At 36.5% G+C, this 14,860-nt stretch overlaps 1 protein-coding gene across 1 annotated transcript; it reads right to left on the reverse strand.

Annotated features, from left to right (window-relative positions):
* Nucleotides 1-3,271: 3,271 nt before the first annotated feature.
* On the reverse strand, nucleotides 3,272-6,298 carry LOC122014200 (putative disease resistance protein RGA4). The gene has a single exon (XM_042570377.1). The coding sequence runs from the start codon at nucleotides 6,296-6,298 to the stop codon at nucleotides 3,272-3,274; it is 3,027 nt and encodes a 1,008-aa protein (XP_042426311.1).
* Between the last annotated feature and the right edge of the window lie 8,562 nt (nucleotides 6,299-14,860).

Below are 14,860 nucleotides of genomic sequence, written 5' to 3' on the forward strand. Positions count from 1 at the left end.
GCCCGACCCAGAGAATTTTTCCACCGGCTATCAGGATCAATCGGGAATCACATGTAACGGGCAACCCAATAGCTCAGCATCCTTTATTTTGGTTGTGCCCCCATTTGAAAGAAAAATTTCTAAAAATATGCCATAATTGGGGATCAAACTGTAGGTGTCTAAGTGACAATATGGATGTCCTACCTTGGTACTATAGGCCCGGGAAAAAAAACAAAAAACTAATTAACATGAATTAATAATTTTGTTTAAAAAAAATGGAGAGTATATAATTTTGAATATTTGGGAGCATTAATTAGTAATGATGAGCATAGAAATACGTCCTATTAATAATCAAATTGGAGAATCTGTATTTTAAATCATATTTTCTTTTTTCTTTTATCAATTTGATAGATTAGATTTGAAAAATGACAATTTCTCTAATTACTAATTTCTCTAAGACACCCTTTAATTATTTTTCTCCCTTCAAACTTTTCTAAACCAAGTTTAATATATTACAAATGCTATATAATTATATAATTTATAAGATATTTATTATAACTTTCATATAAAATAAATGTATAATTAAAATTTTTGATAGATAAATTAATAAATAAATTTATTTATAAATTTTTATGAGCATTAATGAGGCCATAGACAATTATTAGGGATGTAAACGAGCCGAACCGAGCCGAACAGTATTAGGCTCAAGCTCGGCTCGTTTAAGTTATATTCGGGCTCGAGCTCGAATCGAGCTTTTATCACAAGGTTCGAGCTCGGCTCGTTTTATAATTATCAAGCTCGCGAACAGTTCGAGCTCGGCTCGTTATTAGCTCGATTATCAAAGTTAACGAGCCTAACTCGTTAAGCGAGCTCGGGCTCATTTTCGGGCTCGTTTAGAGCTCGTTTTTGGCTCATTTTAGAGCTCATTTTTTGACTCATTTTAAAACTCATTTTAAGGCTCGTTTTAGAGCTCATTTTTTTAGCTCGTTTTAGAGTTCATTTTTTGGCTCGGTTTAAAGCTCGTTTTAAGGCTTGTTTTTTTGGCTCGCGAGCCTATAAACGAACATGTTCGCGAGCTCACGAGCCGAATATCCTTAGGCTCGAGCTCGGCTCGATAAAACTGTCGAGCTCGAAATCGAGCTCAAGCTCGGCTCGATAAGATAAACGAACGAACTCAAACAAACTTTTTACCGAATCGAGCTCCGAATAGCTCGCGAACCATTTGATTCATTTACATCCCTAACAATTGTGCAAGAATTATAATGGTACATTTTATCTTATCTAATTTTTTAAGTATATTTATTAAGTTAATTGAGCTTTACTTTTTTATAAATCCTATTAAATTAAATCATGGATTCATAAAATTTATATGACCACTCATTTTTAATCTATTATAAATAATTTAAACAAATATAGTAGTTCTTTAAGTATTTAAAATTAAAATAAATTAACAAAATAATAATTATGTTGCATGTTTAAAAAAAAGGTTAAATTAGAGAAAAATCCCCCATCACAACTTTTACTTTGCATGCAGTCCCTATATCTAAAAAGCTTTGTTTCCACTCTTTGCATGTAAAATTTCATTTGTTTCAACTCTCTCATGCAAATATTGTTAGCTAATTGTCCTTCAAATTTTTTAGGTACAAAAAGTTCAAAAATGAGTATAATTCTTTTTAAATTCAACACTTTAAATTAGAATCTAGTATATTTCTATTAAAATTATCCCCTCATATTTTTTAAGTATAAAAAATCTAAAAATAAATATAGTTCCTCTTAAATTCGGCACTTTAAACTGGAATCTAGTATATTTTCTATCAAATTGAACATGATTTTTTTCCTACCTAATATAATTCCTTCTAAATTCATCATCATTAAAAAAAAACTAGTATATTTTTCATCAAATTAAAATGGAAAAAGAGTCGTACTCAATTTGATAGAAAATATACTGAATTCTAATTTAATGTGCTGAATTTTAAAAAAAATTATACTAATTTTTAGACTTTTTATATCTAAAAATATCAAGAGCAATTAGGTATATTAGTGTCTATTATATTTGATTAGAGAGTAAAAATAAAGATTTAATTTGCTCAATGGGGACTACAACAAAATTGAGTTTATGATTAGGGACTGCATCCAAATTTATCAAAAAAACTTTAGACAATAAATTTATGTAACTAAATAAAGATAAAATATAGAGTTGAGGAGTCTCAAATAACATTCTAATCTTTCGCCTGAGTTGCCTCAAATAAGTTGACAGGCTAGTTTACAAAGAAAAATAGAAAGATGCACTTATTGTTATTGTAATAGTTCATCTAATAGCTAGGCTTGTTCTAACTTTATCTATTATTTATCAATTAAATAAATAATAAAATAATTTAAGATAATATCAACTTTAAAACATCTAACAAATCAAGCAACTTTCTAAGTTCATAGACATCGTTAACTATATGCATGCAGAGTTTTGTATTGTTGATAAACATTAGTAATCGATTCGATTAATTGCATAAATTCTCAAGAGTGAGAAAGTTCACAAGCCATAATTTGTATCTAATTAATGATGCATGACAAATAAAGGGTTTCAATAAACACACATTAATTTCACAAAATAAAAAAATAAACTAAGCATATCAACATCAATTAGGATCTTCTATTCTTCTAATTATGCCGCCGCTCAAAGTCGACTATTGCTTGCCACATGTCCAGGGAATCATTCAATTTGGTGCAGAGAACTCTTCTTCTTCTTCTTCCCGCCGTCGTTTCTCTTCTTTTTTCTTCCAGACATCATCAAAACTAAAATGCTAAGCAATTATTAGTCAAGCAATTATAATTTACTTGGATAACATTAAATTGATTGAGGATATGAATCTTGGTCTGAGTTTCCAACCTTTGCACTACACTTTATAGTCAAACATCCAAGTACAGTAAATAAAAGTAAAAATAAATTTCATAATTTTTCCTTTTTTATTTTTTATTTCAATATGTCCAATGGCTAAGAAAATGACACATCTAATAGTTAGAACAAATACTCTGATCCATATCACTGTTAAGTTTTGTTGACAAACACTTTATATTGCTAATCATACAAGTCAGTTAATTTTTGTTTAATTATCTAACAAGTTTAATTATATATGCAGTGATGTTATGTAACATCTAATAGTTAGAACAAATAAGGGAGAAGAGAATAAATAACTACGCTGGTTGAAGCAATAATTAATCCAGAAGTTATTGTTGGCACTAATAGAAGCATAGGAGGAGTAATTAAATGAAATTTACTAGGAGATGACGATCACACTCACATTTGCATCTTCGGGCAGCCTTTAATTGTAAGCCTCCTAAGACTTGTAAATGCTTCTGGGTTGAATGCTAGCAGTGGGCAAGCATATATGTTCAATTCTATAAGTGAATCCAATGCTACCAAAGTCGTCAAATTGTTGCAACTATTAATTGTCATCTTTGATAGACACTCAAAGCTTCGCATACCCTGTGGCAGACATTTTAGCTCTTGGCATCCGACTATCTCTATTATTTCAATGTATCGGAGGTTGTTCCAATTGCAAAATTCTGCGGACCATATTATCTCATTGTTCAACCATACTCTCATTGTACCACCAAAAAATAGATAAGGCCGAGAATGCAAATCTATTTCCTTGAGTTTTGGGCACTGAATTAGTGTCAATTGTTGAAGCTTGTCAAAAACATAAGCATTTTTTCTTTCCGGCTCAGACCATTTCTCTAGCGCAAGCATTTCTGAAAAAGTGAGCTCTCTCAACACAGAAAATGTGCCGCCGTCACCATAAAATGTATTGTCTATGTGTTTTATTAAATCCATGCCACTTATCTCAAGCTTCTTGAGACAGGGAAGTTGACCGAGTGATGGTAATGTAGCACACCTCCTGAGATTGATGAGTCTCACTTCAACCAAAGAATCAAAACGAACAAGTTGTTGTTTACTCATCCAAGTAGGAAATTCCACTCCCTTAAAAGAAATGATTTCTAGCATTTTCAAATGCATGTTTGGTCGGAGAGCTTCGAGTACCTGCAGTGGTGTAGCTGATTCAGAACTCTCATCTGCTTCTTCACCACCCCAATGCAATGACAAGTCGCAAAGACTTTGTTGGCCCATCAGCACCTCAGTTTGAGTCTTCTCTGCTCGTTCTAGGTTTCGTAATCTTATTTCCTGAAGATTTGTTAAAGCTTGCAACTGTGTGAGCACAAATCCTCCATTGACATCGATAAATATTCCTGACAACTTACGAAGGTCAATTGATTGCCCAATCCCATGAGGAATTTGAGACAAGGATGCACATCTTGTGACGTTGAGGATTCTCAATGATTTAAAACTGACCAAATCCTCGGGAAGCTTGCTGAGCCAACAACAACCTTCCACATCAAGCACTTGTAAGTATTTGAGTCTTGTTACAGATTTTGGCAACTGTTGAACCTTTGTGCAATAAGCTAGTTTCAAAATCTGCAACTTCTTAAGCTGATGGATTCGTTCAGGTATCTTTTGAAGCTTTTGGCAACGAAGCAAACTTAAAATTCGCAAATTATGTAGGTCAAAAAGTGATTTCGGAAGTAATTCCATCTTAAGCTTTGAAAGGTGGAGGTACCTCAAGTTAACCAACTTGCTAACTTCATTGGGTAGCCTTTGGATCATACCAGTTTCTACAACTAATATACGCAAATGTATAAGTCTTACCGACATCTTGTCAAGGAACTTTGATATTGCAGTTGTTGTTTTCATGCGTCTTTTTTTGTATACTTCAAGTGTTATTTCCTCAACATCTTCTTGTGTCGCTTCCTCATGTTCTCGTAGAATCAATGTTATCAGTTTATTGCTCACCTCAACTGGCATGGTCGGTAGTCGAAATGGTATAGCTCTATGATTAATTTTCAAACACAAATAGCGACAGTACCTTGGAATAATAGTTGAATCTTCGGGAACCTTCATATGCAAGTAGATAATCCTTGAAAACACTAATGCTGGTAGTTGCCTGCTTATATATCTTAAAGATCCTGCATAGAGTTGAATCCAACCTCGTTCGAGGCCTTCAGTTGGTATGAGGTATTCAGCAGTCAACATGTGTGAGATGACATCATAATCATTATCAACATCGAGTAGGTGATGGTATTGGTGTAATCGTATGATGACAAGTGGAAAATTCCTAACCTTATAAATATTATACAGAAAGTCAGTTTTAAATGGTGCCTGAATATTTTGGCTTAACGATCCAAAAACCTTTGGCCCAAAAGTTTGACTAGGAAAGTAAGTTCGGAATAGCCATGCATCCTTCGCTGATTTGTCTTGCTTCGATGAGGGGATTGTCGTTGTTGCCTGTCTCTTGAATAATTCCACCCATGCATCCACCGATAAGGGATTCAAGCAGTATGTTATAATATCCTTCATCCCATTTAGAAAACCCGTGTCTCTTACAACTGATTTTGTTGATGATTTGTAGATGATCAAGACTCCACTCCCACACCCGCCCACACGCAACAGGATGTTCTTCAATTCATTCCACTCACCTGGTTGCATCAAACTAACCAAATTTTCACAATGAAGCACCAACAAGTATCTACTACCACAGAGTTGTTCATTAATATATTCCCACATGGCTGGTAGCGGCAGGTCTAGGTGTAATTTCTGATCACAATATTCTTCCTTGTTTATGGACCTTACAAATTCGTTTCCAATTATAGTAATCATCTTGAATGTCGAAACGAGGGGTAGATCCACCCAAATGCGATGATGAAATTGTTGGCGTACCCAAGTGTGGTGGTAGATCATATGCGCCAAGGTCGTCTTCCCAACTCCTGGTTTGCCATCTATGACAATTACGAACGGGTTGTTATCATCACCATTATTGTTGGACGATACTAATTGTTGTTCAAAGATTGCAACGAGTTTCTCTAGATCTTCCTCTCTACCCACCACCTCATTTTTTAGGACAATTGAGTAGTCTTCTCGGAGTGGGTTCATAGAACCCATAGGATCCCTCCGAAGACCCATTGAAGATCCTCTCAGCACAAGAGAATTCAAGTGGCACAGCATCTCTTTCAGCTCCACTAGAATAACATGGCGAAAGTTCACCTGTTGGGTGTTGCCCACAATGAAACGATGCAAACTTGCTTCCCAATCCATGATTCTACTGAGCAACTCTCCCACATCTATAACTGCTGCAGCCACGTCTATCTCCCAATCTACAAATTCCACCGGCACATCTAGCTTCCCCCATGATGGGGGATATTCGTTATACCGCACTCCCATCTCAGGGATTTCAATCATTGAATTGATAGCCCAAAGGCTATCACAAACCATCGCCAAGTGGTTTTGGATACACAGCAAGCGACCTTGTGCCATCATGGAAGACGATGGCAGCACCTGCAGCAATAGATGCTGCAATTCGCGGGACACTAACATATATAATTTCTTCAACCTCTTATTTTCTTTGCTAGTGAATGGGTTTATCAAATGGTGGAGAGAATGGTAGTGAACCAAATTAGTTTCGATATGTACACCATCGTGAAGCAAACTTTCTTACCATCATCTGCATCTTTCATTTGCCATCGCCACAAGCAAAGCAAAGTATTCTTTTGCTCATGAAGTAGAATAAACATCATGCTTAACCCTGGTCCGCAACATAAAAAATCCTTAATCTACATCTCACGCAATGGAAAATTCAATTTTCTTCAGAATTAAAGGCTTGTGACCAACTAAAATCCTTGTCAGCTTTAATTTAATTTATGCATTTAATTTCTTTTCTTTATTTTTTCTTTTAAGAAAGTAAAAAAAAAATTTTAAGGGTTGTAAGATACTTATATCCTTAACAGTTTTAGTTTATATTCTTTTCTTTCTTTTTCTATTTCTTTTACTAAAGTTAAAAAAAATGTAAAAGTAACGGTACCCACATCTCTCCCAATCTGTAAATTGGTATTTGAATTTGAACGTGGAACCGTCGAACCTAAATATGAAATTATCCGTTGAATTTCGATCATTACAGTCATTATCTCATGTATTTATCAACAAAGCCAATACTAAGTGCCACAAATTGATATTTGAGAATGGGTATACGGTTAGTTTAATTAGAATTAATTTGTTGATTAACTGCTCCCTCACCATTAATTATGAGAATTATGTTAATTAATTAAGAAGAACAGAGATTGATTGATTAATTGTGGGAAGGTAGAGAGGTTTAGCATCCTTTATATAAGCCAAAAGAGGATTAATTAACTACAAAAAAATAGTCTTTTAGGGGCGAATGTTTGCGATGATTTTATTTTTCGTCCCAAACTTTCAAACAAAATTTACGACAAATAATAAATTATTGCAAATTAGCAACGAATTTAGCAACAAAAATAATTTGTTGCAAACACTACAAAAAAACAGTCTATTAGGGGTGACAGTTTACAACGAATTTAAAATTTGTTCCAAACTTTCCAACAAAATTTGCAACAAAATAATAAATTATTCCGAATTAGCAACAAATTTACCAACAAAATAAATTCGTTGCAAATTATCAACAAAAGATATTTTGTCGCTAATTTTGTTGCAAGTTAGCAACAAAAAATAAAATTTGTTGCAAATTTTGCAACGAATAATTTGTTCGTTGCAAATTTTGCAACGAATATTTTGTTCGTTGCAAATTTTTGCAACGAATAGTATTTTCGTCGCAAATATTGGAACGAAACAATTATTTGTTGAAACTTCTCAACAAATATATAATTTATCGCAATTTTACAGCAAAAATTTGAGGGTAGAGTTTCCAACGAAGCTTAAATTCGTTGGAAATGTTTCCAACGAATTGGCAGATTCGTTGGAAATTTCCAACGAATTTGCTAATTCGTTGGACATTTCCAACGAATTTTGGATTCGTTGGAAACATTTCCAACGAATCTGCCAATTCGTTGGAAATTGCCAACGAATTGCAGATTCGTTGGAAAGTATGTTGTGATTTAAAAACCCGTTTGACCGACCTAGAGACCTCAGAATCGGATGAAACAAGTTCGTATGTGCTCCTCTTGGTCTCCTGATTCTATAGATGAGCTCAAATATTTTTTTTTTAATAAGATGAATTTTTAACATCAAGGTCAATTGGATGAATTTGAATTTGAGCATGAAAGTATTAGAGTTTTAAATCAAATTGGAGTTTAGTTTAACTTGGTAGATTTAAAAAATGATGTTCGAGTGCTCAGAACGAGGGGAAATCAGTTTGTTGGCGAGCGTAAGGTTCTCGTGATTATATCCATGAATTAAAAATAATTACGGAGCTAATTTATTTTGATTTGTGAATTTTTAAACTTGAATTTAATTTTTCCAACACATTGGGGATTGAAAAAATAAAGGAAAAAAATATATGAAGTAAAAAAAATATTTGAGGACACATATGAAGTCAAGATAAATAGAGGAGCACACAGGAACCGGTTTTATCCAATTCGGAGGTCTCTAGGTCGGTCAACCATGATTTTAAGAATATGTAGGATTTCCAACGAATCTGAAATTCTTTGGAAATTTCCAACGAATTGCATATTTGTTGGAAACATTTCCAACGAATCTGCCAATTCGTTGGAAATTGCCAACGAATTGCAGATTCGTTGGAAATTTTGTTGTAGCTTAAAAACCCGTTTGACCGACCTAGAGACCTCGGAATCGGATGAAACAAGTTCCTATGTGCTCCTCTTGGTCTCCTGATTCTATAAATGAGCACAAATATTTTTTTTGAAATAAGATGAATTTTTAACATCAAGGTCAATTGGATGAATTTGAATTTGAGCATAAAAGTGTTAGAGTTTTAAATCAAATTAGAGTTTAGTTGAACTTGGTAGATTTAAAAAATGATGTTCGAGTGCTCAGAACGAAGGAAAATCAGTTTGTTGGCGTGCGTAACGTTCTCGTGATTATATCCAAGAATTAAAAATAATTACGGAGCTAATTTATTTTGATTTGTGAATTTTTAAACTTGAATTTAATTTTTCCAACACATTGGGGATTGAAAAAATAAAGGAAAACAAATATGAAGTAAAAAAAATATTTGAGGGCACATATGAAGTCAGGATAAAAAGAGGAGAACACAGGAACCGGTTTCATCCAATTCGGAGGTCTCTAGATCGGTCAACCGTGATTTTAAGAATATGTGGTTTCCAACGAATCTGCTAATTCGTTGGACATTTCCAACGAATTTTGGATTCGTTGGAAACATTTCCAATGAATCTGCTAATTCGTTGGAAATTTCCAACGAATTGCAAATTCGTTGGAAAGTATGCTGTGATTTAAAAACCTGTTTGATTGACCTAAAGACCTCGGAATCGGATGAAACAAGTTCCTATGTGCTCCTCTTGGTCTCCTAATTCTATAGATGAGCTCAAATGTTTTTTTTAATTAAGATAAATTTTTAACATCAAGGTCAATTGGATGAATTTGAATTTGAGCAAGAAAGTGTTAGAGTCTTAAATCAAAATGGAGTTTATTTGAACTTGGTAGATTTAAAAAATGATGATCGAGTACTCAGAACGAGGGGAAATCAGTTTGTTGGCATGCGTAAGGTTCTCATGATTAAATCCATGAATTAAAAATAATTACGGAGCTAATTTATTTTGATTTGTGAATTTTTAAACTTGAATTTAATTTTTCCAACACATTAGGGTTTGAAAAAATATAGGAAAAAATATATGAAGTAAAAAAAATATTTGAGGACACATATGAAGTCAAGATAAATAGAGGAGCACAGAGGAACCAGTTTCATCCAATTCGGAGCTCTCTAGGTGGGTCAACCGTGATCTTAAGAATATGTAGGATTTCCAATGAATCTGAAATTCGTTAGAAATTTCCAACGAATTTTGGATTCGTTGGAAACATTTCCAACGAATCTGCCAATTCGTTGGAAATTGCCAACGAATTGCAGATTCGTTGGAAAGTATGTTGTGGCTTAAAAACCCGTTTGACCGACCTAGAGACCTCGGAATCGGATGAAACAAGTTCCTATGTGCTCCTCTTGGTCTCCTGATTCTATTGATGAGCTCAAATATTTTTTTTGAAATAAGATGAATTTTTAACATCAAGGTCAATTGGATGAATTTGAATTTGAGCATGAAAGTATTAGAGTTTTAAATCAAATTGGAGTTTAGTTGAACATGGTAGATTTAAAAAATGATGTTCGAGTGTTCAGAACGAGGGGAAATCAGTTTGTTGGCGAGCGTAAGGTTCTCGTGATTATATCCATGAATTAAAAATAATTACGGAGCTAATTTATTTTGATTTGTGAATTTTTAAACTTGAATTTAATTTTTCCAACACATTGGGGATTGAAAAAATAAAGGAAAAAAATATATGAAGTAAAAAAATATTTGAGGACACATATGAAGTCAAGATAAATAGAGGAGCACACAGGAACCAGTTTCATCCAATTCGGAGGTCTCTAGGTCGGTCAACCGTGATTTTAAGAATATGTAGAGTTTCCAATGAATATGAAATTCGTTGGAAATTTCCAACGAATTTTGGATTCATTGGAAACATTTCCAATGAATCTGCCAATTCGTTGGAAATTGCCAACGAATTGCAGATTCGTTGGAAATTTTGCAGTGGCTTAAAAACCCGTTTGACCGACCTAGAGACCTCAAAATCAGATGAAACAAGTTCCTATCTGCTCCTCTTGGTCTCCTGATTCTATAGATGAGCTCAAATATTTTTTTTGAAATAAGATGAATTTTTAACATCAAGGTCAATTGGATGAATTTGAATTTGAGCATGAAAGTATTAGAGTTTTAAATCAAATTGGAGTTTAGTTGAACTTGGTAGATTTAAAAAATGATGTTCGAGTGCTCAGAACGAGGGGAAATCAGTTTGTTGGCGAGCGTAAGGTTCTCGTGATTATATCCATGAATTAAAAATAATTACGGAGCAAATTTATTTTGATTTGTGAATTTTTAAACTTGAATTTAATTTTTCCAACACATTGGGGATTGAAAAAATAAAGGAAAAAAATATATGAAGTAAAAAAAATATTTGAGGACACATATGAAGTCAAGATAAATAGAGGAGCACACAGGAACCAGTTGTTGGTGCAACCTTAGGTCAAGGTTGACCTGGTTGACCCGACTCGAGTTGACGTGACTCGAGTTGTATTTTGATGTTTGACTTGGGAAGATTGTCGGTGCAACCTTAGGTCAAGGTTGACCTAGTTGTGTTACATGTTGATGTTTGACACTCGTGAGAGAGTTCTATTCTTGATATGGGACAAGAATAGATGATTGGGAAATTATTGGTGCAACCGTAGGTAAGGTTGACCTGGTTGACCTGATTCGGGAAAAAGTCCAAGTATGGAGACTTGGCACCGGAAAAGTCCAAGCAGGGAGCTTGGCACTGGAAAAGTCCAAGCAGGAAGCTTGGCACGCGAAAAGTCCAAGTATGGAGACTTGGCACGGGGAAAGTCCAAACAGGGAGTTTGGCACGGGGGGAAAAATCCTGGTGAGTGAAGCCAGGTGAAAATCCTAGTGAGTGAAGCTAGGTGAATGAGAAAGTCCTAACTGGGATGTTAGGCAGTGTGGAAAGTCCTGGTGAGTGAAGCCAGGCAGTGGGAAAGTCCTGGTGAGTGAAGCCAGGCAGTGAGAAAGTCCTAACCGGGATGTTAGGCAGGGAAATCCTGGTGAGTGAAGCGGTGAAAGTCCCAGTGAGTGAAGCCAGGCAAGGGAAAATCCAGATGGATCAGGGATGATCGGACTTCTGGTGTTGGAAAGTCCAAGTAGGTCAAAAGGATTGACCAGACACTTGGCAAGGAGTTCTAGCAGGTCAAGGGAGTGACCAGATGCTAGGGATGAAGTACCAATAGGTCAAGGTTGACCGGATATTGGTTTGGAAGTCTTGGGACTTGGTTTGGGCAAAAACCAAGCTCTGGATCGGTCACCGGACCGATCGGTGATCTGTTTTCTCGATCGGCCGGTGACCGATCGATATCGAAGCTCGATTCTTGTCGATCGGTGACCGATCGCCAGCAAACAGAGGCGAAAGAAAGGCGGTGATCGGTCCACGATCGATCTGATCGATGCGGGACCGATCGAGACGATGTCGGAAGCCGGCGAGTTGGGATCGATGTGGACCGATCCGGTATCTGATCGGTCCATAGGCCGATCAGGCTTCGGTCCCTCGTCGAAGTTCGGGACGACGAGAAGTCTGATCGGTCCGTAGACCGATCGGTTCTGCTAGACGCAACGGCTAGTTTCTTCATTGTTTCTCCTTCGCAGGTATAAATTCTACAGGGCGGGGTCTACCTTTCTTCTTGAGCTTCGCTCTTCGACTACTGGGTGCTCTTGAGCTTCTTGAGCTCATCCTTCCTGAAGCTCTGCGTGAGTTTCTCTGGTGTTCTAGCTGCTGGATCTGAGAAGCTGCTGCTTCATCAAGGTTCCAGTCGACAACAAGAGGCAAGCAAGTGTTTTACAATTTCTATTGTTCTTGTTTGTTGTCTCTATTGTTGTACTCCTTTGTTTGCTGTTGCAAAAGATTGTGGTGAGGTTTCTCCACCCACAAGGAGTATATTATTAGCCGGTTCTCCGGGGACTCATCCACCGACGGATTGAGAGGCTTCGTCCACCTTACGGACACGCCGAGGAGTAGGAGTATCATCTCCGAACCTCGTTACATCGACGCGTTGAGGTTTGATCTTCTTGTTTTCGTTTCCTTGTTTGTTTTTCCGCTGCGCTAACGAATTGTAGGAAGAAACGCGATCGATTTGGGGTCGGCTATTCACACCCCCCCTCTCTAGCCGTACAAAGGATCCTAACAAGTGGTATCAGAGCGAGGCCGCTCTTCGACGGATCAACACCCGGGGGAGCACGGGCTAGAGATGGATCTCTATGGAGAAGATGTCACGATTCAACCCTTCTACGAGTCTCACGACAACTTCACATATTGGAAGGTAAGGATGATGTATTTTCTTAGGACTAATATGTTAAATTGGTTTTGTGTACAAGAAGGGTTTTCCCCACCGATGGATGAGGAAGGAAAACCTATCAAGAAGAAGGAGTGGACGAAAGAGCAAATCCACCAATCCACAATCAACGACGAGGTAACGAAAATTCTTGAATTTTCATTACCTAGTGATATCTTGCATAAGATAGGTAGATACAACGATGCCAAGGAATTGTGGAACAACTTGGCAAAGTTCCATGAGGAGAGCTCAAATTCAAGCCATGAAGAGGAGCTAAGTGAGCCAAGTAGCTCACATCATGGAGGGAGCGAATTGGGAGTTGAGGGCTACTCAACATCCAAGGAAGAAGAGGAGGAGAGTTCCTCTTGTTCAAGTTCGGAGCAAGAAGAAGAGACATCTACCTCCGGAAGGGATGAGGAAGAGAGCTCACACCCATCCCCAAACCTAGGTAACTCAAGCATTTCAATTTCAAATAAGTTACATATAATATGCTTTGAGTGTAGGGAACATGGACATTACAAGAGTAAGTGTCCAAAGAGGGTAAGAAAGATTCCACCGGCGCCAAAAGTCAAGGAAGCCGGAGTCCCAAAACGCAAGGGCAAGGAGCACATCGTGTGCTTCCAATGCAAGCAAAGGGGACACTATAGGAGCCATTGTCCGAGGGGGAGGCAACCTCACAAGGGCAAGAGACCGGGCACAACGATAGGGGGAGCTAAGGCAAACCCTAAGGTAACCTCTAAGGTTCATTATTGCAATTCTAATAAAACTCATGCTAGTAGTTTTGTTGCAATTGTTAATAATGATAAGCATGTTAACTTTAGGAACCAATACATGTGCTTAGGAGCTAAACATGTTAGCCTAGGTAAGGATAACACTAGAAATACCAACCCTAGGATTAACGCTTCAAAGTTAAGGAAAACCTAGGTAGAAATCCCAAGAAGACTAGACATATGCCTAGGAATATCTCAAGAGAAAATGACAAATTAAAACTTGAGGTATTAGAGAGGGAAAATCAAGTCTTGAGGTCAAGACTTGATAATTTGGAAAAGGCTCTTAAAAACATAGAGAAGTCATCTCTAGGGTTTAAGGGTCAAAAACCAATGTCCAAGGACAAGAAAGGTTTGGGTCACAAACCTAAGTCCCAATTGGTCAAGCCCACTTATCATAATGTTCCATTCGATTATGGAACAAAACCTAAGGCTAGGAAGACCATTACCAAGGTCACAAGGGGAGTCACCCCTATAGTTGACCTTGATGAGACCCAAATGACCAAGGCTTTAAAGCCTAAGAGGGTCATTAGGAGGGTTGCTAGGGAAGTTATCCCTAGTGAATATTTAGTGAACCCAATGAGCTCTAATAGGTATTGGGTTCCTAGGAGCATCTTCTCTACCCATAAATGGGTTAGAGAGTGTCAACTCCAATAAGAAGGGTAGTTAACCCAACTTTGAGGGAATTGACACTCAAGGAGCATTTTCAAGGTTTTGTGAACCTTTGAAAATGAAATGAATTATCATTTACTCCTTTGAAGAGTTAAATGTGCCTAAAGATTGGAAATCTCATTTTTAATCTCAATTGGCACAATTTGGAAAAACCTAGAAAAATGTCAAATTGGGATTTTGATATTCTCTTAGGTAATCAAGGCAATCCGGGCCTTAATTTAGAAGTGCTACTCTTGTAAAATTTTAAATGGTATAAATCAAACAAGAGATCAAGAAATGCCAATTTGGGTTTTGACATTTTCTTGGAGCACTTTGGGCAATCTAGGATTAGAATTTAAGTTAGCTAAGTGATTAAGGATACTTAGATAGGTAATCTAGGTATTTTATTTGTGTTAACTTGCCATGATTGGTTGCCATATGCCATGTCATGACATCATATTTAATTTATGATCATTTGAAATGTCATGATAATGCTTAGGTTATTTATATGTCATGTGTTAGTTTAGTTTCAAACTTTATGCCATG

Source organism: Zingiber officinale, chromosome 8B (assembly GCF_018446385.1).
Source record: "Zingiber officinale cultivar Zhangliang chromosome 8B, Zo_v1.1, whole genome shotgun sequence".
Lineage (NCBI taxonomy): Eukaryota > Viridiplantae > Streptophyta > Magnoliopsida > Zingiberales > Zingiberaceae > Zingiber > Zingiber officinale.

Bases quoted from the DNA above. Each gene is read 5' to 3' on its own strand.
- LOC122014200 (XM_042570377.1), bottom strand. From the start codon at position 6,298: ATGGTTTGTGATAGCCTTTGGGCTATCAATTCAATGATTGAAATCCCT.